Source organism: Eleginops maclovinus, chromosome 3, assembly GCF_036324505.1.
Source record: "Eleginops maclovinus isolate JMC-PN-2008 ecotype Puerto Natales chromosome 3, JC_Emac_rtc_rv5, whole genome shotgun sequence".
In the NCBI taxonomy this organism is placed as follows: domain Eukaryota; kingdom Metazoa; phylum Chordata; class Actinopteri; order Perciformes; family Eleginopidae; genus Eleginops; species Eleginops maclovinus.
In genome coordinates, this window is record NC_086351.1 from 24,001,394 (window position 1) to 24,026,824 (window position 25,431).

Genomic DNA, 25,431 nt, shown 5'->3' on the forward strand with positions numbered 1-25,431 from the left:
CATCGTGCACAAATGACTGACAGACTTTTGGCCAATTTGATCTTTTGCAAATGCAATGCAGCATAGGGCCCTGACATAGAAAAGCACAACTCTGTTCACACTTCACATCTAGTCCCCTTCCAGACACACACACACACACACACACACACACACACTTTTTTGGGAGTGAGGATATCTTGTATAAAGTGGTGACATGTTTGGAAAGGTTAAGGTTACACTTGGGTTTTGAAATGAGTTAAAAAGACTGAAAATGTTTTTTATAAAGTGGTAACACATTTGGAAACGTTACATTCAACTGTTTTTGTGATCCTCCAAATACCTGTTTGAAGGTGGAGACATGTTTTTTAGTTCAAGGCTAGATTTAAGTTTTAAGGTGAAGAGTGTTTTGCAAAAATGAGGATCCTTTGAGACAGTTATAGTGCAGTAAGCAATGGAAATACAATGTCAGCACTTTCTGTGGAAATTACATTTGCCTTTGTTTATTTCAAATGTGTGTGAACAATGTTCTTGGTTTGATAAATATATACAGATCTTAAAAGCATACATGATTTGTGTAAATATTATTTCTCCGTTGTTAAAAGGACTCGAAAGGACTTGAAACTCAAACGGTAAGACTTGGGACTTGACTTGAGACTTGTCGGTCTTGACTTGGGACTTGAAAGCAAAGACTTGAGACTAACTTGTGACTTGCAAAACAATGACTTGGTCCCACCTCTGGTATGTGTTATGCACATGAGTGTCAAAAAGTGTGAGTAAAGACACGTTTAAAGGAACAAACCTGTTCAACATTTTGACAACGAGTAATACAGTCCTTCTGTTCTTTGTAATAGATTTAATGTTTTTTTCTAAAAGGAAATAACATAAAATCAAAGTCTTACTATCCAGTTGTGGAAAATGGGGTGTTTCACTTTGACAAAAAATGTATGAGATCACATGTGCTTTTATCAGCCTAACCCATTATCTGAATTACAAATTAGAACACTTGAAATTGTAGGTTTTGCAGAAGGAATTATGATATCCTGAGAAGATCCACTGGAAGGTAAATCAATCCTTCAGATAAATATGCAAAAAGAATTTATTGCAAATTCCATTTAAATGATTCACATTTACAGTGTTTGTACAGTTAGTGTTATGTGGCTGCACACATTTTAGTTGTTCACGTCTTAATCCCTTGGGGTTGAAAGAGTTTGCTCTCCTTACTTAAACTTCATGAATACACAATAAACAACTGACAACTTCAAAAATATATTGCATTAACTATAATGAGATCAACAAAATCCATGTTCAGGAACAAAGACATGACTCCATTTGTTTGTCAGTGTGAGAACTCTCCCACTGGTCAAAGGAGCAAGCTCCAAAGCTGTAGAGAAAAAGCATGATATATAAACATTGGTAGAATGCGTTAGTGAGAATACTCCAGTCATACAGGATCAACCTGCTAGAAGATTGTCTGTAATGAAGTTGTGTTTCTACAAACGCCTAGAATGGAGAGAAGGGATACTCTTAAAATACCAACCAGGACAAAATTCCTGACACTAAAAGCTGTTAATAGCAAACAGTCTGGAATAAGGCATTTCCATCATTAAGTTATTAATAATTAGTAACTTCAACAAACATGGTATGTTTTGGTGTACAAAAAAAATGTAGTATAGAATTAGTTTAATGCTTTATGGCCTAGTGTTTGACAACCTTGGAGCAATGTTTCACATTGACATAAAGAGCTTTCACTTCATTGAAAAATCAATGTCCTTTGAAGTCATGATGAATGCAGTTTTCTGCACGTCTTTAACATAATGTCTGTTTGTGTTTTCTTCCACAGCTGAGAGGGGTTATAACATGAAACTGACTATGCCTTTAAGCAAACTCAGTTTACTATGTGCTGAAGATAAATTAACAAACTTTTACTTTAAAGATTTTAAATCATAAACATATCATATGGACAAAGTATTATGAACCCCCTACGAACACTTATACAGGTACTTTCCCTGTTATTGTCCAACTTAGCAATTATTTAGATGGCCAGTATATGTTGTAAAAACAGAAACAGATAGGCATCTCCTGTTTCTTTTATCATTTTTATTTTGGAGTCACTTAAACAGGTGTAATATGTTGATCCTACACACACACAGGGGCTTTACTGTGAGGTCAAGTGAAACATTAGTTAATAAAGCCATAACATTTGAGCTCTATTTGATTTAACCTCCCAAAATCAGCTTATGGGAAGCTAATAGCACCTAAAGCACCTGATGTCATCCTGAAACCTGCTGACATTTCAGTATCAATACCCATGATGTCTGTGGGCCAGTCATTTATCCTACAGGGTGAATGCCATTTGGGGGGGACATGTCCCCAGCGTAAAGGACACCTCAGAATCCAAACAGTCCTGAACAGATTATTCCTGCTGAATGAAATGGCAGACAAACTGCACAGCCCACTCCTGTTTAACTATGTGCTTTTCCATGTAATGTATACAAAAATATCAAGCTATCATTTCAGGTTCAGCAGGGCAGTATCTGTACAATCCCTTACACAACTTGTCTGCCATTAGACTGTGAAAATTGTTGGACACACTGTCTTTTAAATTGTTATTTACTTCATTAAGAAATAAGTTTGTTATAAGATCTTTCTCAGGTAAAACCTCACCTTAAAGCGTTTCCTCATGAAGATCTAAGGTTGGAAACATTGTTTTGTTACATAAAGTTGAATGCAAGTAAAGGACGGTGTACGGGAAGTCTGTCTTTACTCCCTTATAGACATCTCCTCTTACTGACCAGTCTGCGCCAAACGGAAGGTGTTCATGAGCCTCACAGTCCGAACTTTTAAAGAATTAAAATGATCCCAAAGTTATTGACATGTGTAGTGAACAGTACATTTTCACTACCCAACCACCCCAAAACCATGACCATGCAGTGTTGATAGAACCAGTACATTACAGTATCCAATGTTTTTTAGATCATAATCTAATCATCAATTTCTGAATATAGTTAATCAGATGTTTGTTAGTGCTTCTGGAGGATTCTAGGGCTGCTTCTAGTCTTAATGGCTGAGGTAGTAGACTTGGTGTGGGTGGGCCCCTTTGCAGAGCTCCTGGAAGTGTTGGAATAGCTACTGACAGCTGAACAGTCCTTGGACGAGTCCTCTGTGGTACCCTTGGAAGAGTCTTTTACAGCACCTTTGGAATTCAGGATTGTGGCGCATCTGCTGGCTGGTGAAGTACACTTGGTTGTGCCCTTGCTAGTACATGTATTAGGGCCCTTAGCAGTGTGCTTGGCAGAAACACTGGCTGGTGGGTTACTGTGTGTGTGTGTAGAAGTCAATGAGTTCATAGCAGCTTTAGTTACATTAGTCCTCGTCCTGGAATCAGCAGTCTTGGTCATTGGCCTGGGGACTGTCTGATTTCTCTGGAGCCTTCTGTCTCTCACGTGTCTGCTGATGACCTCACTGACGGGGCCCAGCTCAGAGTTTGCGATCATGTTGGAAAGGTTATCTTCTTGAGAACAGACGGCGGACAGACTTTCAACATGATTGTCTTCACTAACACCACAACCCCTCTCTACTGTCATCTCTCCAACATGGCCACATGTGTCCTGTGGAAGGTCTTCAGTGATTTCACTAATGTGACATACAGACTCCTCTCTCACATCTGCATCACAGCTGGCCTCCCTCTGAGGGATCTCCTCAACATGGCAGTCCCTCTCCTCTGGGACATCAGCATGGCTGCACTGCACTGTCCTGCCCTTCTTTGAGTTCTTGTTGTTTGGAGGGGTCGGGCTGGTGTCGGGGGGTAGGCCTCTCCTTCTCCTGGACGACCTCAGAACCGCAGGGTTCTCACTGAGCGCTCTGTTCACTGAGCCATTAGTCACCGGGTTATGAGTCCTGCTGGGATGTCTTCCTGAGTTCTGCACACTGCTGAAGGGCTTTGGGTGGCTGGATTGGTCTGAGGCGGTGCGGGGGGGTGGAGGAAGGCGCTGGTTGCGAAGCAGCTGGTGTTTGCTGCGCCGGGTGAGGTGTTTGTTGTTGGCTTCCTGGAGTCTGGGTTTGCAGGTATTGCTAGGCCTTGTGGAGGGCCTGGGGGAGCGTCTGCTGGCCCCCCCTATGCTTGGCTTCAAGATGGGAACCGACCTGACACAGGAAGCTCTTTGTTCAGAGAGTCCGGTCACCACGGAAACCTGCAATAGAAAGAAAGCATTTCATTTAGCTGACACTTGTATCCAAAAAGAGGCAGAGGCAGGTCACACCGTTGGCCCAAGACACATACGACATGTAAGCTGCCATTTTCAAATGACATTTAAAAGATCAAGATAAAAGGGCGCATGATGGCGATGTTAAGGTTTGGGAATAATGATATCAGCTGTGAGCCCAGAGACACAGCAGCACACACAGCCTGCGTACCGGGATTCAGTAAAAGGCAGACATTAATGAAGATATGATCAGAAGTGGCCACGACATGAGCTGCTGGTATTCTTCTTCAGATCAGATCTTGAAATAGCTTCAGAACCCCCCCATACTCCTTTGTCATGTCTTATTTGGGGGGCTCTGTCAGATCATTTCTGAAGCTTTATGAAACAGAACATCCAATAATCCCCCCAAACCCACGCTGGGATTGGCCAGCTCTCCTGATGGAAGAAAATAACTTTTCTCTAGCTCTCTTTATCTCCGATTATATAAACTTCTTCTCCATCTACAGTGAACTTTAGACTCCACATGGTACCACTTCTAGTATTTGAAGCAGACTACTATATACACATAGGGTGACCAGGTGTCCCTTTGTGGAGAGCACAGCATTTTTATCATTTTTACCGTGTCCCACAATTTGAGACATTGTTTTGCATTTGATTGATAGTCGCTCAGAAAGTAAAAACTTGGCTTTTATCCAATGGTGGTCTAGAAAGCAAAAGACAGCTAACACCATTAGCTGTGTCAGATGTCAATCAATCATCAAAACATGTATTTAGTTGTGGGTGTGGCCGGGGGAGTGTGGTTCCCACAGATTTGTGTGTGATGTTTTTTGCCATTTTCCACACTCGGTGATCACAAAGAAATATTATGTGGACGATTGTTGGGAAAACAATTAAAGCTAAATATTTTTAAGCTTTTTACTCGCATGGTTTGTGGAAACAAATCAAACTATAGTAAATAATATTAATAGGGCGGCTATAGTTTCAATAGAAATGTTTATTTTTTAGGGTTTGATGGACATTATATTGAAATCTAAACTACTTAGCATCACAGTAACATTTCCCGCATTGTCCCACACAAAAACACTCTTTGTCCCACATGTGGCTTGTTGGCACTTGGTCACCCTATATAGACAGCGCTGGGGTCAGCTTGGACAGCTTTAGACAGAGCAGCATGTAGAAAGATGTTCAGACCTGGTCCGTCCTCCTGACCTGCAGGGGGAGCTGCCGGGGTCTCAGCAGGTGTCTCTCAGATCCCCCCTCTCTACTCCTCCTCTCTCTCTCCCGCCTCCTCTGTGCCCGGGCGCTCAGAGGGCAGAAGGAGCCCCCTGCTGCAGAGCCAGCAGGCCCCCCCCTCGGAGAGCGAGAGTCACGCTGCACTGTGGAACAGCAACACACACACACACACACACACACACACACACACACACACACACACACACACACACACACACACACACACACACACACACACACACACACACACACACACACACACACACACACACACACACACACACACACACACACACACACACACACACGATGAGATTCCTCAACCTACACTTTTACTCACAGCTGTGTAACACCATGAGTCTATATGAATGTTTACGTCTTCTGTTATTTGGTTAGGGTGTCACTTTTAATGGGCCTGGAGTTAATTGATGACAATGATCATAAACTTTCATGAAGACTCCTCTGTGTTAATGTGCTTGACGGGTGTCATGTCATGGTTATGCACACTCATTACTGACATTCAAAGCCACACGTACAGAGGCTGATGTGTGTGTATTTCAGAAACACAAGCAGCATACTGGCGCTGAGAGGAGGAGTACCTGTTGTTCTGCTGAAGATGCTCAAGTTCTTCCCCTGCGCTGCAGTCCTGTGATTGGTTGAGAGACAGGAAGTAACATGCTGAGTGCCAGCTGGCTCCTTCGCTTGTCCACTTGCTAGGAAGGCCATGTTGCTAGGCAACGCTGCTGAACCTGAAATGAAAGAGGAAACGCCTTTATTGATGCTGGAGGAGATACAGTATGTCTGCCACAAAGAAATGTGTCTTTGGTTACCTATCACCAGGGTTTGTGCTTTTTGTTCAGCATTAGTAACACAGTATACACAGTATGGTAAATGATATCATGTGCATTAACAGACCAACCACAGTTCAGGCCACTACCTATGGTTTATATAGTGCGGCCTAAATCACAGTAATTACTCAGCTATTTTGCACTTACTGTTCCCTTGTCTCAAAGTAAATGTTTATTTTTTTGGTACCACTTTACAATAAGACTTCCCCTATAAAGGGTTTAGGATTTTTTTGTAATTCATTCATTAATTAGCTTGTGAACACTTTATAAATCATTAATAAGCTTTTATAAGACAAGAGACAAAGATACCAAGGATGCTGGCTGATGAAGAAGACAAAGTAAGCTAGGTAGCCAATATAAGGCTTAGTCATCTTGCCAAATAGTGAGCCTGTGTTGATGTGTGAAAACTATGTTAGAACTGGTTTATAAATGGTTTAGTGATAAATGAAGTGTTTACAACCTAATTATAAACCCTTTATGAATCCTTTATAAGGGTAGTCTTATTGTAAAGTGGTACCATTTGTTTTGTATTGTTCTACGACATACAACATGAATACCCCAAACGTTATCATGAATGTTGCTGAAGAGATGGGAGCGATCAAGCTGTAGACAGACAGCTGAGCAGAATCAGGTGATCAGTCAGATAATAAAAGCATAATGTTAGCCTGGTTCTGATCTCTTCCAGCAGGCTGGTTCCTGGAGGAGGGGTGTGAAAGCCACAGAGCCGTATTTCTATAACACACAGTGTGCTGTGGCTGGAGTGTCTTATGGTTGTCATCATAAAGCTAAGGACACTAAGGTAAAACTTGTTGGTTTCCACAAACCCTCACCTCCTTCTGTTCTTCTTGAACTGGGTGAGCAGGAATCCTCACTCACTAGACTGCGCTTAGTGCGTAGAATTGTACAGTGGTCTTTGAAAAAGGATGTGAGACTGCCAATTGACCATACCATGAACCCAGCTACATGAGGTCCTGCTTAGAAGAAAGGTTTTACAAGACAGAATATATGGGTTTGATTTACACACAAAAAATAGAAGTGGTGCAGCAATCACATTTGACTCCAAAGAGCTTAGTCCTGCAACGATGCAGAATCTAATACAACATTTTTGGGGGAATAAAGCCAGGGTTGGCAGCAGGGTTGACGTCCACTCAATGTAGCTTACCTCTCAGACAGAGAAAGGACAGGAAGTCCTCGGTCTTGGGTCGCTTCCTCGTCAGACAGGTGACCACCGCCAGATTGTTGGTGTGGTCACCTCGTGCTGATGACATCATCGCTGGCGGCCCTGGAGAGCTGGGAGGGGACTGAGCAAACTTCCTCTGCGCCTGCAGCCGTGGTCTGCACACATGACAATGGAAAGCATCATAAAAACTATATACTGTATATATATATATATATATATATATATACAGTTGATACACTGCCGATCTTGCAGGTTTTCCCACTTACAAAGCATGTAGAGGTCTATAATTTTTATCATAGGTACTCCAGAAAAATCCAGAAAATCCCATTGTATGATTTTTAAATAATTAATTTGCATTTTATTGCATGACATAAGTATTTGATCACCTACCAACCAGTAAGAATTCCGGCTCTCACAGACCTGTAGGTTTTTCTTTAAGAAGCCCTCCTGTTCTCTACTCATTACTTGTATTAACTGCACCTGTTTGAACTCGTTACCTGTATAAAAGAGACCTGTCCACACACTCGATCAAACAGACTCCAACCTCTCCACAATGGCCAAGACCAGAGAGCTGTGTAAGGACATCAGGGATAAAATTGTAGACCTGCACAAGGCTGGGATGGGCTACAGGACAATAGGCAAGCAGCTCGGTGAGAAGCCAACAACTGTTGGCGCAATTATTAGAAAATGGAAGAAGTTTAAGATGACGGTCAATCTCCCTCGGTCTGGGGCTCCATGCAAGATTTCACCTCGTGGGGCATCAATGATCATGAGGAAGGTGAGGGATCAGCCCAGAACTACACGACAGGACCTGGTCAATGACCTGAAGAGAGCTGGGACCACAGTCTCAAAGAAAACCATTAGTAACACACTACGCCGTCATGGATTAAAATCCTGCAGCGAACACAAGGTCCCCCTGCTCAAGCCAGCGCATGTCCTGGCCCGTCTCAAGATTGCCACTGACCATCTGGATGATCCAGAGGAGGAATGGGAGAAGGTCATGCGGTCTGATGAGACAAAAATAGAGCTTTTTGGTCTAAACTCCACTTGTCGTGTTTGGAGGAAGAACAAGGATGAGTACAACCCCAAGAACACCATCCGAACCGTGAAGCATGGAGGTGGAAACATCATTCTTTGGGGATGCTTTTCTGCAAAGGGGACAGGACGACTGCACCGTATTGAGGGGAGGATTGATCAGGCCATGTATCGCGAGATCTTGGCCAACAACCTCCTTCCCTCAGTGACAGCAGTGAAGCTGGCTCGTGGCTGGGTCTTCCAGCATGACAACGACCCGAAACACACAGCCAGGGCAACTAAGGAGTGGCTCCGTAAGAAGCATCTCCAGGTCCAGGAGTGGCATAGCCAGTCTCCAGACCTGAACCCAATAGAACATTTTTGGAGGGAGCTGAAAGTCCGTATTGCCCAGCGACAGCCCCAAAACCTGAAGGATCCGGAGAAGATCCGTATGGAGGAGTAGGCCAAAATCCCTGCTGCAGTGTGTGCAAACCTGGTCAAGAACTACAGGAAACGTCTGATCTCTGTAATTCTAAACAAAGGTTTCTGTACCAGATATTAAGTTCTGTTTTCTGATGTATCAAATACTTATTTCATGCAATAAAATGGAAATTAATTATTTAAAAATCATACAATGTGATTTTCTGGATTTTAGATTCCGTCTTTCACAGTTGAAGTGTACCTATGATAACAATTACAGACTTCTACATGCTTTGTAGTGGGAGAACCTGCAAAATCGGCAGTGTATCAAATACAGGTTCTCCCCACTGTATATATATGAAGTACATAGATATGACTTTTGAGTTGAAACGTTGAATGATGAGAAGAAGTATCAATTACTGGCATTCATCTAACTAAAAAGAGTCATTTGTAAACACAATACAGAAAATTCCATCCTTTTCAAAAAAGGGAAAAAGAAGGTGGGAAATGTTTTGATTATAAAAATGTGGACATGTTCCTGAGTTTGTCCAAAGATAGGATTATTAAACTTTTAAGAAGTGAATGAATGAACATGTCTCAACAACCAATACAATGTGATCACGATACAATCGTTTTCCCAAAAATTACATTGAAGACATACGACTGAAAATTGAAACATTTCTGTTATTTTTCAAACAAAAACCCCCAAATGATGTCAAACTAAAAATCAATTTTTCATAAAAACCTAAATACATTTTTAACAAGGGATGTCAAATGTAGCTAGCGCCTTCTGTTCTTTAAAAAAAATGTGTTGCTGTTCATTATTCATCTTACCAATTTGTTTCTGCAGTTTTTTCATCATGCTCTAAATGTTAGGCTGTTATTGATGTTAAGACTGTTATATAGGCGAGTCATGAACCTGCACATGCAACACACACAGTGATGACCCTGCAGCTTACCTCTTGCTGGAGGGGTCGTCCCTGTGACGGTGGAGGCTGGCCGGGCGGCGCTGCGTCGGCAGGGAGAGGCTCCAGCGGGCCGACAGGAGGGACTGACAACGGCTGATTGTGCCGTTAACCATGGAGCCTGAAGGCAACAGGAAGAAATTACATTAGGCACTTCCTTAGTTAGAAATCATCAAACACTACGATGGTATAATAAATAAAGCTAAACAAAAAAGTCTGTACATTTTGTACTAGGAATTATTATAAAAACACAATGCAATGTGTGGTGGGGCAGGAAATATGAAATGCAGCTAAAACGTGGTGTGATGGAAACTTCTGTAGCAATGGAGACGAAACTCAGAGAGACACGGGAGAGCTGGAACTTTGATGGCAAACACTGAAGGTTCATTATGAAGTTAACGGCCGGAGAATTGACAAGACATTTGACATTGAAAGAGCGTTTGCCCGACCAATTCTGAAGATCTCTACTACAATTCGAGGTTCGAACTAGATCCGAATGGACAATCAACATTCCTCAGTCCCCAGACTAAACAAATATGGATCCTAAATCTAACTAAAGCTGTCGCACATGGGAAATGAATGTGCGCCAGGGAACCTGCGTTCCAGATAAGAAGGGCTTCTAGACGTCATCTCATGTCAGCTTGTGCTCAGTCAGAAACACCTAAGCAAAATATTCCCTAACACATGGTACGAATAATAAAAATAAATGTCAATGATACTTCAAATAAATCAAAACAGTCCATCTGCTCAGAATACATGTTGCAGCTGGGAAAAAAAGCATTCAGACGATAAGACAAGGTCCCAACTGAAGGTGAACACAATAATTAGAAAAGAACACTCCATCACAAATTCCAGGCACATTTCCTGCCTCAGCTTGGACGTAGTCTGATCACTGTAGCCTGCATGCAGCGTTCCTGAGCAGTCAGGGATTCTGGGTAACATTCCCCTTCAGTCTGACCTCCACATGCTACTCTTACTGATGGACAAACTGGGTAACGAAATGGAATCATCTTTAAAGATGTTCTGACATTATTTTTGGTGCTACTAAATGAAAAGCTGTGACTTGAAGAGAAGAAGAGTGTACTGACCCCTGAGGCGTGTGGGGGTGTGTGAGCGCAGCATCCTGGGGTGGACAGCAGCTTTCAGCAGCGTCTGTGTGTTCTTCACTGAGTGTTTGTGCTGAACAACAAGTGTGTGTTTTGCACTTCCTGCGTGTTTTGAGTTGAGCAGAGGCAGTGTTTTCTGTGTTTTATGTGAGCGTAGTGTCCTGGTGGATACAGAATTCCTCTGGAGTGTGTGTGTATTTTCTTGCAGAAGTGTATGCTGCACAGTGTGTATCATTTTCGGTGATTGTGTTTGCATGTTCTGTAGTGTAGACGTACATTTATTTCTTTGTGTGCTTGAGTCCTGAGGCAAGTCATTTTTTCGCCCTTTGTTGGAGTCTCCATGAGGGGGTTTTGAAATATGCATATTTTGTGTCTTTTTCTCTGTGTGTGTGTTGGGTGGTCTTTGTCGTGGCGTGTGCACACTCTGTCTTGTGCGTGTGTTTTTCTGCTTGTGTGTTTTTGGCAGTGTCCGTGTCTTTCGCTGAGCATGTAGGAGAGTATTTTTAGTTGTGTGCTTGTGCGCACGTGTGTGTATGTGTGAGTGTTTTTGTGTGGCACGGTGTGTGTCTCTGAATTCCCTGAGGGAGAGGAAGAGGACTTTGCGGACGAGACGTTCTTCACACCACGGCATCCCGTCACTGATGTCCTGCAGGAAGTCATGGACACAAACATTATCAAAAACAGAACACAATAATAATGATTGTCCACAGGGAAAGGCCAAAATGAAAAGTACACATTTAAAAGATCTGAAAATCTGCCACTGTTATTGGTACCATAGTCCTCTAAATATCGAGACACTTTTCTTGAAATACTGAAGCATAATCACCATCAATCATAATGTCTCAACACCTTTCATTACATATGTCACTAGGTTCTGAAAATGCTGCTCATCATTTGTTAGCCATGGATGTGTTCTTACTTACCTATTTTATTCTAGTTTAACTAATGCTTTTCTTGTATATACTAATATGTTAGCTTATTCTGTCTTATTGCATGCTTTCGTTTTGCCTCTTGTCCCCGCTGTGGGACTAATAAAGGTCCAATTCTGATTCATTTGAGGCACTAGCCTACACAATACTTCTATTCCACTCCTCAGTATCCAAAGCATTTGGTACCAGATCATTTATGTTTGAAGCTCCTTCAGATTGGAATCATTTACCAGCAAACATACAATGCTTGACGTCCTTTCAAATGTTTAAAAATGCTTTGTCTTCTTATTTTGAGGTGAACTGTACATGTTATCGATGATTTAACACTTACAAAACACAGATTTTCTAATATATTTTATTGTTTGGCAAATGTATTTGTTCAAGACCTCACTGTGGCTATATTGTGGGTATGTCTGAATTCTTAATCCCTCATTTTTGTGTTGTAAGTGTAGTGGGCTCTTTGTCATTTTTTTATTACGGTCTTACTGTTTGTATTATATGTTAGGACCCCCTTAAAACGAAATGTCCCATCTCAAGGGGGTTTATCCTGAATAAATACATTTCAATTCACTAAAAATAAAAAGGTAAAGGACTACAGGATGTACAGAGTTTATATTTGTGGTCGATCCCTGCAAATATAACCAGCATCCCTGGGGAGGGCTTCTGTGTGCCTTAGATAGGGAGTCCAAGGCAAACCTCCTTTCTAACTGCGTTGTTCATCTAGAAACCAACACCGACACTCATTTCCATGTGAGGGTAGACTGCTTGTTCTTCATGATAAATAACTGTAAATAGCTGTTCAGGAATGCCAAAGATATGTTTGAGGTCACTTAAAAAATAACCTGTTCATTCAATAGGCTGTCCACTAGAGGGCCCTCCTGTACCACCATGTGGTCACATTTCAATCTGAATAATTGTTAAGTTTACAGGACAAAGCCCAACTGTTTCGACTTAAATAAAGGTCTGGAGAACTTTCCGATGCTTTTAAGCATGGAAGAAGCAGCATCCTTGGTTTCAGAATTTGATAGGGGAGATAACAGGTTATGGGAAACAATAAGGGTATTCCTGGACTTAACCTTTTTTTTTTTACCTGGATCTTTGTAAAAAAACACACAAACAAAAAATAACAAACATTTTTGTAACCATGGCGTTCAATCTGGGCCACAATGTTAAAGCCTGATGGCAGGATCATGGGTCTAATATAAAGGATCCATTTGGAACAGGGGAAAAGTTAAATAAAATAGAGAAAATAAAAAGTATATTTTATCATGGAGTAAATCATGTACAGATGCAAGACCAAATGTTCTGATGCAAGCCCATGTGCACGCATGTGTTCCTATAGTTATGGTTTGTGTAAAACGGGAACACATGCATACAAAAAATACACTATAACCCCCCCCCTTAATTTATTGTTGTGTTTAGTTTTTTACGTGTGAGCATTATGTTGTATCACTGTCTTTCTTGTGATGTTCAAATTCACTTGGTTAATACAGATATTTCAAAGGAAAACTACAGATTTTGATTTAGGCTCAATAGCAATCACAGATGAAATGCCATAAAGGGTTGATTTAAGAACTTTTCAATCACCTCTTACTTCTCATATCACTCTATGATGACTATACACAAACACTGATCTGTGAGGTGCACACAGCTCAGTCTTGTTAGAAAAAATCCACTTCATGTGCAAGAGATGACATGGGCAAGGTTTGGGTGTGTATGCATCATTTAAACGCTGACACTCTGAGGATCTGAGCACAGCTAGTGTCTCAACAGAAGCATGTTCTGCATAGCAGGATGGGAAACACTGCAGTGTGTTAAGCTGCTGTCAAAGATGCCTCTTCACAATGTTGACAGTATATTTTATGGTTGTTTTTTCTCAGCTATTTAGCTTAATCTTTATCTTTTTTTTGTACATTTCAGTATATATTTATTTTTATAGGTATTTAAAAACATCCTGATTACATTAGCTGGTGAAGATAGAGCATACTTTTCATAGCCAATGGGTATAAAGAGGAAAGAAAGTTCACTCACATATTTCTTTTTGATGATGTTCCGTTTGGGTCTGTCTGTACTCATCTTGCCAAAAAGACGCTAACGGGCACATGGAACACCAAAGCCTTTGTGTTTACCTTTGACTCACTCTGAATTTCAACGCTCTGTCCTGGAAAAGAGGAGTCAAGTTAGATTTAAACAATTGTTTTGAATGAAGTTCATCTGCAGAACCAAAACTTGTTCTGTTCAATATTCAATGTTCTGTCTGGTGAGTTTTATGTCATGCTTCAAACAAGTACAGCCTAACTGGCTCTGAATAAGACATTCAATATTTCATTAACATGTTTGAATTAAGACACAGTATTGTGTATCCAATTGCCTGAAAACATGATGTAGATGCACAACAAACTACCCCACAATTTAAACTTAAAGATCAAAAATGATCTAGCTATAACCTGATCAGCTAACTTGAACTAAATTTCAACCACACATAATAAATGATTGCATATTAATTCAATTTATGTATTCAACGTTGTTACTGCAGTTAAAAAACAACCCTCTGAGAAATGTGGCACAAGACAAATACAATGTGCAAACTATGGTCATGTTTCATCAGTAAAACATGAAAACAATATCATTATGGGCAACCAGGGTGCCTGTTTGAATAGGTTAAGGATTCAGAGACATGCAGGTTGTTAAGCAGCCGAGTACTGCGTGGGACAGGTACGTGAAGCCTCCTTTAGCAGTAATGCGTGGGACAGGTATGTGAAGCCTCTTTTAGCACTGTGAGCGCACTATACAATGGGTACTTCTGTCCACATCCAAGCTGCTCAGCTTCCTTAACACAGTCAGCTGCTTTCAATTATAGTGCCCAGATCTTTCACTACTGTACTCTTACAATGGGTATAATTACATGGGATGGAGAGGAGTGTCTTTAAATGAATGATCATCTCTTTTCATGTTTAAAATGAATTAATGAATCTTTCTGGATACTAGTTGCATTAACTTTTACTCTCCAACTGCTGTCCTCTGTTAAAAGTACAGAGCTACATCATTGCAAATTGTTTTATTGCTTCTAAACATACACTTTACTAGTAAGTGTCCTCTTTTAATGAAGCCTGGGGTCTGGACACACCTGTCCAGCAGCAACCTGCCACATCCATAAAGGTCTGCTGCTTCACACTGGGAGCTGCCCTTAAGTCTTGCTCCAGTGCACTGACTGGAATCTGATGAATGGAGCTGTACAGCATCTTAGTTTTCACACATAGCCTACATTTTTAAGCATACTTCTCAGCTTAACACCACCCCTCTGGCTGAAGTGATCATATACAGTTATAGCTTTACAATTATGGCAGCAGGTGTTTTCTGTTAAAGAACATAGGAAGGGCACTGCTTTAGAACCTTAAGATGATTATTGTATATAAACTAGATTGATGTGTGTGCATCTATCACTGCAATGTGTTTCAGTCAGGATGTGTAACAATGAGAACTACAGTGGGACCCTGGAGTTCTAGTAACCAAGCTAATGTCAAACAATGAAAGCCCATTCACCTGCAGCAGCTTTACAGAACAGGTGTTCCTGCATACAAGCAGCTCTGGGTGAGCCCATCAGAACAGAACCAGATCAGACAGGCTGTGTCTCAGTACAGACAGAACAGTCAGTACAGACAGTAAAGGGTACAGCGGGCCACTATCTGTGTAAAATCCTCACGAGACTGTACATCACTGAGCACTAACGATCATATCGGCCCTTAAACAACGCAGTATCTAACAATCATCGATCACACACCTCCAGCAGGATGATCGGCCTACATCATGAGCACATAGACACCATAAGGGGATTCACGGACACGGACCCTCTCACACTCTTTAACGAACCTGACACAACGGATCACATGAGATATATCCCCCGGCTCCGGCATGCCGTTTCCCCACTCTCAGAGCCGCTAGGCCCGGTGTGCCGCTCGGACTCGGCACCTGCACGGCTGTGGAGCTCAGGGAGGCAGCACCACTGCGGTCATCCGAACCAAGGCCAGCCTCGGTTAGGTTTGAGTGCGCGTGTATTGTTTCATATACGGTCGGTGCAGGCTATATTACAGTCTGTGGTTGGCTGATTATGCGTCCACCACGTGACCCGGAAATCGGTCGAGTTCATCGGTACACTAGCTTCGAGTATCTGCCTTCTGTTTCAACAAATGCCCAATCTGGACGTTTGTCATCTTTCGGTGACTCGATCCCGGTAGCACCGGAACCAGAACAGTCCAGCGAGACAGTAACTGCAGCCGGGATCAGATTCAGGATGCGCCTCTACTCTCTCACTACGGTACAGCGCCTCAGCTGCCGGCGAATGAATTGTATCAACAACTATTACTCTATTTTGCACTAATGTAAAAGACACATCTTTTAAAATTAGCTTTTTTATTAGCAACACCCCACTTTGGTCTTTTATTCCTTGAATATTTTGTTATTTTTATATTGTTTTTATTCATTTTATAGGTTTTGACTATTATCTATTTTATTAGGAAAATTCCCTTCTATGTTGGTGTTTAAATAATTTGATCTTAATTATTACGTTTTTATTATTTTTCCCTGATTTGTTTTTTTTTTATTTATGCATTATACTTGCATTTATTTATTAGGTATTTATATTTTAATTTGTTTAATGATTTTGTCTTCCTTTATCTGACTGAGAGGGATCACCATTTCATTGTGTTTTATTTTTTATTACCACATCCTTTACTGATGTGTCTCTTAAAGTGTTAAACTGTTATATCATGTTTAGTTTTTTGTTTTGTTGTTTGCTGTTTTAAATTGTGATGTGTGCCTTGTTAAAGCAATTCAAGCTGCTCCTGATGCATGAAAAGTGCTATACAAAAAAAAGCTTATTATTATACTAAATATTAGTTTTTATAACTATTTTCTTTCTTTTTCTTTCTTTAATTCTTTAATTCTTATTTATATATATATATATATATATATATATATATATATATATATATATGTGTAATTTTTTTATTCTGTGTATGTACCAGTGTACCCCTGATGTCAGTGTGTTGTGTGTATATAGTGTTTGATATACATACTGTATATATTTTCTTAAATAAAGGGAGAAAAACTATTCAAATTAGTTAACAATACATTCTGATACAATTATTTAAATGCTATTTAAGAAAGAGAACTGTAGCCCATGTTTAACAAGATGAGGTCACTTAACCATAATGTCATATACAAAGATATTCATTCATGTATTGTGCTCATATGTTGTTTGACTTCTAACATTATTTTAGAGTTGACGTACAGGCACAGAAACAGAGTTCTGTGGACTCAGTATTCTCTTGTCATGCAGCATGGTGGAACACCCACTAAACTATTTTTTGGGGAGGAGAAAAGGATTTACAATTTAGTCTTAATATTGAATAATACATTCGTCATCTAATTTTTTTAGGTTGCATGTTTTTGGAAAGAAGAATAACATTAATATAACAGTTCATTGTTAACTTGATAGTGGCATACTATTGAATATAAATGCCCAGACAAACAGAAGCAAATCCTCCTGAGAATGACTGACTGATACCTTAAATGCATAAATGCATCGATGCACATACTGACATAGGTTGGGGGAAAGAGGCTGTATTGCTACCAAATTACATTGTTTTCTTGAAATGCCAACACAAATATTTGTAAAAAAAAAACAAATTTAGAGTATAAAAACTCACACATTTATCACTGTTCCAGGACCAGTGGTTAACGCTTTGTTAAATAAAACTTACAGCAAAGAACATGCATGAACCAAACACGTAGCACATTAAGCATCTTTCAGGAATACGTTTCACAGCTGCTGGAGTGAAAATGGAATTTTAATGTGAGACTTCATTCATCTGTCAGCGTAATTGTTAACCTTAAATGACAAGACACCTGCCAGGCATAGTGCTTTAATTAGGGGGGGTGCCAGACTAATTTTACTGTGGGGGCCGTGATGGGGCCAATTATTTAATAAGAGGGGCCCATTTAATGCAGGAAGAAGGATATTTTTAACATTTAAAGTTTAAAGTCATAGTGCATAAAATACCATCATTGTTTGATTTAGTAACAGAGTGTGTGTCAATGACTTTGTTTTTCAGAATCAGATTCAGAATCAATTTTACTACAAAGTATACAGGTTTACACATACCATATTATTATTTTTTTCTTACTTTGGCCCAAGCTACAGAACATTCAAATAAGTTTTGGATAATAAATACATTATTTATGCAGCCAAACTTTGTTATGGGGGATTTGTTTTAGTCACAACATTTGTTTCAGTAACTAACTTATTAAATTACATTACTGAAGAAAACTTTATAGTTTACATTAATTTCATTATCATAGATGTATTCTTTTGGAAGGGGGTCACATGTGGGTCTAAACTCTGTGTCACATGGGCACTGGCCCCTGTTCATGTTGTGCATAATGTTTTCAAATTCTTACTAGATGGTAAACTATGGTAGGATGGACATTAGTTAGACGTGGAGGATTTTATATGCCTTTAACATGAGAGATAAAGAAAACATGTAAGTGCTGTCATGAGTGTTACAAAAGGGTCTCGTGATGCATTGAATTCCAATGTGGTTTTTTTTTCAAAACAATGAAACAACGTTAGTGAGTATCTTAAACAGATCGTATAGACATAACATTGTGATTGTAACCCAGCTGTGTGTGATCCAATCAGCAGCAGCAGGTGTGATAATGAAGGGCAGTTCAGAGTGAGGTCAAACTACCTGGCTCACCCATCGCAGGACTCCCGCACGCGCTCCTTTTCCCGCATCATGTCGGTGTTCGCGTGGCTTCTTTGGATTTGGTTTCGTGGTACACTAGGAGGTCCGGTTCAGCACGCGACATGGTCGGAAGTGGCAGGCCTAAATCCGATACAGACAATACAGCATGAATCCACGAGCCCTTCGTTCTACCACCTGCCCATGTTCCAGCATGCACCGGGGCCACTTGTATCACCCGAGCTGTTTCGTCCGGTCTTTCAGAAGAGCCCGCTGCCCGGCGGACTGAATGCGTTGCTGTTCCCGCAAGCGAGACCACAGCACAGCGTCTCAGGGACGGGGTCACGCGCTGTGCAGGTCTGGTGCGGTTTCGATGATATCTCTGTGCGCGTCGACCGCCTCCACCTGCGCACGTGGACCGACCCATCGCTGTTTCGACTTGGCTCGTGCCCAGTCAGCAGATTCACCCCCCGCTTTCTGTACTTTCACCACAGACAGACTGAGTGCGGCGGAATGCCTCAGGTGGGAATACCTGAACAGCAACATTACCTCAACATTAGGGAAACATTATCATAACTTTACAACATTGCCTCAACATTAATGAAACATTACAATAACATTTTTGAAACATTATCATAACATTAACTCAACAGGTTTTAACATTGCTGCAACATTACCACAACAGTATCATAATAGTACAACATCATTTAACAGAATTAATTAATTATAGTAATTACAGCAACATAACCTCAACATTAATGAAACATTACAGCAACAATTTGCCATAACATTACAGGAACATTACCACCAGTAGAATGTCTTGTACTTTGCTTTAGCTTCACTTTTCAGACCTGGAGGTTGCCTCATGGTTAAACCTCACTGATGCAGAATGCCATAAGAATTGTTGAAGGACAGCAAATCATAATATGCTTCATCATCAGCTTCAAAACTAAAGTAAATGCTTCATTTTTATTATTCTAAAGTTATCCTGCTGTTTTCACAAGTCAATCATTGACTTTGTTTTTAACATGGGAAAGCTTATCTACAACATTTTCATAATATTGTTCAATCATCCGATGAGGCTGTAGCATTTTTAAATAACATTATGCACCAGAATTAGACACGGTGTAGAAGGATTCAAATAGCTTTAAATGTAGATGGAATTCATTCCTATTGAAAATGTCTTATTCCTGTCTCCCAGGTTGTTGGTGGCCAGCTGGTGTACAGCTATGCACTGTGCTATACTCCACCTAAGCAAGGCTACGTCATCAGAGTCGTACCACTCAACCTTCCTATCTATTGCTATTACAACAGGTAACTTCAGGACCTTCCACAGCGTTTAAAGAAGTATGTTTTATCCTCTCTCCCAGTAAATCATCAAGGCTCATGTGTCTTAGGATATAAGGAGGTTTCTACGTGTCTTTTATGGACCGCAAAGAGAATAACATGTCTGACACCTAAATCCTTATTTAAACATGAAGTGATTGTTGAGCCTGAATGGAGCAAACTTAAACTGACTAGTTGGAAAATAATATCTGTGAAAAAAGCTGGCATGGGACCAGGATCTGCTAATCTACTTTTTGGTTTGTGCTTATTTTAAAATATCCTTTAAAAAGTAATTGCATTACATGTACATCACATTTCATTTGGCTGATGCTTATATCCAAAGTGACTTGCAATAAGTGCACAAATAGCAATTTAAATCATTCAGCCCTACCTATACTAACTCATTTTGTGAAGCCAACTCTGGTAGTGTTGCTGGAATTCTTCTCTATAGGCTTGATGAATATTTGACTGGATAAACCTGGAATCTTTGTTACAGTTTGTCTGATGCCAGGAAAGGCACAGTATTACTATTAGATATTTATTTATGAATGAAGTTAGGGCTCCTAAGCCACTGCATGAGAATTGCCATTGTTAGCAGCTGGTATCAGTGGTCCCGAAAGACAGTTTGAGCTCTACATTATTTTCCCCTTTTGTGACAACTGTACATGTGTCAATTTTGATGTCATTCATCTGATTTTGATTGTATTAATGATTTAAGTTATGCATTATGAGGGATGTGGCAGTTTTGAGTCACGGCGGGTGCTGTCTCAGGTAACTAGCTGTCTGTTCTGCTGTGTCCCTCGGGCGCCTCACCTTCACCACCCAATCCCAATTATTGTTTTTATTTGCTTAGGAGTTAGACGTGACACTGCCAATATGGTGACCCCTATTTAAGGCTTCCCAAAACACTACATAAAACCTACTGTATGGGTCTCAGAGACCATGTCCATATTTTACATAGTTGTTGTTTAAACCTTCATGCATTGTTCCTGCTGATTTGTTCTGTTAGCACCTGTCTCTTTTTGAGTATAATGTGACTTATCTGCCTCTGCAGTGATCTGGTGGAATATTCTCATGTTAAAATTGTCTTTGTCTGTCTCAGGTTTTATTACTCTTACCAAGTTGGTTTCAGACCTCAAGTTCAACACACAACCATAATGAAAAGCATCAGGAGTAAACTCAGCTACAGCCTCACTGTCTGCAATGGTAAGACATCTACACCTACAGAATAAAAAAAAGTGTTTGCTATTATTTGCACAATATGACATGTTAAATTTAGATATCTGAATTGAACTGTGTGTGCGTGCGTGCGTGCATGTGCGTGTGTGTAGGCCAGGGAGCGCCCATCCCTCCAGGCCATTGGTTCTTTTTAGGGGAGCCGGTGTACATTCTTGCCCAGGCAGCAGCTCTGTTAGCTGGGGAGAGGCTTTATGTGGACTCCTGCTATGCCACAAGCTCCAGCGACCCACACAGCGTGCCCAGATTAGCGATCATTACTAACTATGGGTGAGTCTCTAGTAAGAACACAGATAGTTTACAATCATTGTTTGTCACTCTATATGTCCTGATTGATTTGTGCTTTAATATTTAATGCAGCTGCATGACCGACAGCAGGAGGGAGGGCAGCAGGTCCCGCTTCCTGCTGGGAGGGGGTAGTGTGCTGAGGTTCTCTGTGGATGCATTTCTCTTCAGAGAAGTCTCACAGGTAAGACCGACTTCAGTGTTTTGCTGACTTTGGGATAGGATAGTATACTTTTGACCTAGGTTAAAATTGATGTAGTGAAACATGAAAATTAGATCAATCAGGCCAATCATGGCCCGTCACTACCACCCGTAAGGGGGGGGGGGGGGGGTGTAAGCTAAAATCTTGCCTAGGGCGGCACATTGGTCAGGGTCGGGCCTGCGTTCACACATACAAGGAATTTGATTTGATGTCTAGAGGACAATGAAAATATGGCAATATTTGGAAAACTAAAGTGAATTGTATTTTAAAGTGGAGGGCTGTGCAGACGTGGGCAAGAATGTGCAAAAAAGTTATTTATTTGCAAAAGAAAATGGCTTCCAGATACAGTTCATCCAGTGAATAGCATGCACGTTTTTGTCTGGTTAACTGTAATATGTAAAACAACACCCCACCTACACACACACACACACAGATAGTTGAAAATAGTTGGTTTCACAGAATAATATTTAGAAAATGTTATGAAGTCTAAATCCAAAACATTTGGGGCCCTACAAAATGAACTGGCACATGAGAGCATATGGTTATTTGGTCAGGAAACGACTGCTCCTTTACCATGAATGTAGTGTAAAAGATTTAAAATGTTGTCCAAACATGATGGGTGGAGCTGGCTGATGAAGCCTGCTTTAGAACCCCCTTATGCTGAATTATACTTTGTGTGCTGATACTTCGCAATGAAGGATCTCTGTGTAATGCTTCCTTCAGTCTGTCCATTTTTGTCATGGGTCAGGGCACTTATCTTCACCTTCCCATATCTACTTTCTAATGAGCACCAAAAATAGTTTTGCGTCACCGACTCTTCTCTTCACATTGCTATTAGCGTGTAGCCCACTTTCCAAGAGTGTGATCAGGGGCCTAAGGGAGGATGCACACACTCCAAAACCACACCTGCAGTATGTTGGCGTGAACTTTCTTTACATGACTCTGAGAGACTACTTGTACTGAATGCATCGGACCAATGCATCTCATCGCTTGAACTCGTAACGTTCTAATAATCTTTCTCACAGCGGTTTGAACCTTTTCAAATCATAGTGCATAAAGGTCACAATGATTTGAGTTATTTTACAGATGAACAATGATTGTCATTTTACAATTACATTAGAGCAACCTTCTACCAGAATCCTTAAGGCTGAAGACTAAGATATTGAAGAAGTGCTGGAAGGATCCTGCAAGCTGTGCAGTACATACCTTCAAGAAATATTAACTAAACGTGTGGATCTATAAACCCAGCAGGAGCTTTATAATCTGCTGTGTGTCTGATTGTAGGTGCTGTACCTCCACTGTTCAATGTCAGTCGGTCTCGACACTTCCTACACCTCAAAGTCCTGCAGCTTTGACCAGGCTGCTGGCAGGTAAACATCCAACGGTATTAACTTAAACCACTTCAAGTGTAACACAGTTAAATAAGAGTTGTCATTGCATAATGTAAATCACGGTGGCAATGTACTTGGTGTGAATTCCGTGGTAGGATGAGTGTGTGTGCGTGTGCGTGTGCGTGTGTTAAATGCACTGATGTTTTTGTGTGCAGGTGGGAGGAGCTGCAGGCCGCAGCCTCAGTGTGCTCCTGCTGTGACTCCATCTGCAGCAACATACACCAATGTAAGTTCTGGAAACAAATTTCTCCAAATCACATAACTGAAGATAAGTTAACACATCAGTGATTATGTAATGAAAAAATAACACAATTTATTATTTCGCATTATAGATTCAACTCGATATATGATCGAGATTCAAAGGTTTTATGTATGTATGGCAATGAAAATCTTCAGGTCCAGTCTAGATAATTATATACAAGATGGAATACAATAAGAATAGTGCAAAAAGAAACAGAATATAAATAAAATAAAATGGTGCAAGTAAGCAGCAGACAGAACCGTTTGTTGCTGGGGTCTTTTAGTGACAGTATTGCTGTTTAATCTCTGGCTTTATATGTTCTCCTGCTTCTCTATGCAGCTTTCAAGAACCCAGTCAGCAGTCCAGGCTTCCTCATCAGACAAACAAGTCAAGTGAAACCAAGGATGAAGGAGATATCTTATCAAGCAGAGGAGGCAAGAGACTGGGGAGATCAAGAAGAGAAGCTGGAAGAGAAAAAAGATGATGACCATAAGGAAGTCCAAACTCTTCCACAGGAGACAGTGGAGGAAGAAGAAGTCAGTCCTGAGGAGACTACTGAGACAGAACATTTCAGGACGAGTGATGTAGTCACTCAGCAGGGAAACGGAGAGGAGGGACAGATGGAGGAGGGGGTGATGGATGAGACAGACATCAAGCTGAAAGAGTTCTCTACAGAGGACCTCATGTCTGACCAGAGTACACCAGAGGAGTTCACAAGTACCGAACATGCTTCTGTGAGTGGGGTGTCCAGGGACAGCATCAGCACTGATGCTTCTGGTACCACTGCTACACCTACCACAGCTTTCAGCTTTGCTATTGATTATAATGACACAAGTAATCTTGCTTCTGCAGGAAATGTTTCCACAGCTGCACTTCCTACCAGTGAGCTTTGTGCTGATAGTGATCCAAAGAGCTGCAGGTCCAACATTAATAGTGCAGCACATACAGCTGTTGGGGTGCAGAGATTCAGCCCAGATACTGTTGTTGGGGCAACCAACAGATCTGATTCTCTTTGGGAGTCAGAAATTGGAGAATATGAGACAGTTGGGACACACTCTACCACCGGTGACTTTGAAATAGTCACCCCAGGTTTGTTTAATGTCAGCAAGCTGGAGGCAGATCAGAGTGACTCGCTCCTTTGGTCAGAACTTTCTGATGGGATACAAGGCCAGGCAGAAGATGCTGTTAGCAGTGAAGGAGCATATGGAGTTGATGATGATATGCTTCACAGTGTCCAGAGCAGAGAGTCAGAATCAGAGCAGCATCCAGATGGCTTCAGGGACACCACCTTTGTAGACTGGTCTCTCGGTGAGCCTGATTTTGATTCTGGAGCTGAAGAAGATGAAACTCTTCATCTGAGTCACTTCACTGGAGCAGAACATACGCAATGGCAAGAAGGAGACTTTTTTGATGCCACTACAAGAGCACACAGTGTCAGTTCTGTGAGTTCAGAGGAAATGCATGACGCCAGCTCCAGGCACTCTGCTGTGGTGAGCGTCTCCTCCGCCCTGCAGGGCTATGTGAGCAGCCTGCCAGCTGATTCAGAGTGGGCTGATCTGGAGCCAGCACTGGGCCTGCACAGCATGGGATTTGTGGAGGAGTGGCCGGTAGAAGAGTTGGGACCGAAGCTGATGGATGACTTCTATCAAAATGAGATTAATTCTCAGAAGAGTTCTCCCACTCGTTCACTGTGGTTTACATAAGAATATACACAATATTTCACTTTTGAGTTTTAATCATCTCTGAATCAAACCTGGTAAACCAGCACATGAAATCCTGTGCTGGTGTATTTATTACATTGTGTTGTACAGGTATGCAAGTATGTGCTTTGCATGGGGGTAAGGTCAGGGGTCATAGCAGGAAATGAGGCTGTTCCTCATTAGTGGTCATTTAAATTTACAACCCTTTCTTTCAAATGCTGCAACCCTCCTGTGATTGTAGGAATATTGGAACCTTTCAATAAATGTCAAGGACCATAAACGGCTGTCACTGCTCACATGGAGAACATGGAACCAGGAGAGACTTTCAGACAAACCTTTCCAAGACTGGAGGAGAACCTAATGTTCAGCTGCCTGTCCATGATGTGGACATGTTTATAATGAATAAACTCCTCTGACCAAGCCCTTACCAA

General features: G+C 41.1%; 2 protein-coding genes across 2 annotated transcripts; one reads left to right on the forward strand and one right to left on the reverse strand.

The window, feature by feature from the left end:
* Positions 1-354: 354 nt before the first annotated feature.
* Positions 355-15,950, reverse strand: LOC134861361 (protein Jumonji-like). Its single transcript, XM_063878537.1, has 8 exons — positions 15,747-15,950; positions 13,908-14,037; positions 10,930-11,593; positions 9,836-9,962; positions 7,425-7,597; positions 6,014-6,163; positions 5,373-5,557; positions 355-4,169 (listed from the first exon to the last, which is right to left on the reverse strand). The coding sequence occupies exons 2-8, from the start codon at positions 13,950-13,952 to the stop codon at positions 3,000-3,002; spliced, it is 2,514 nt and encodes an 837-aa protein (XP_063734607.1). The 5' UTR covers positions 13,953-14,037; positions 15,747-15,950; the 3' UTR covers positions 355-2,999.
* LOC134861723 (uncharacterized) lies at positions 15,668-25,431 on the forward strand. Its single transcript, XM_063879148.1, has 9 exons — positions 15,668-15,914; positions 18,558-19,141; positions 19,821-19,933; positions 21,048-21,151; positions 21,277-21,451; positions 21,542-21,650; positions 22,953-23,038; positions 23,215-23,285; positions 23,640-25,431. Exons 1-9 carry the CDS (start codon positions 15,668-15,670, stop codon positions 25,001-25,003), a joined length of 2,853 nt encoding a protein of 950 aa, XP_063735218.1. The 3' UTR covers positions 25,004-25,431.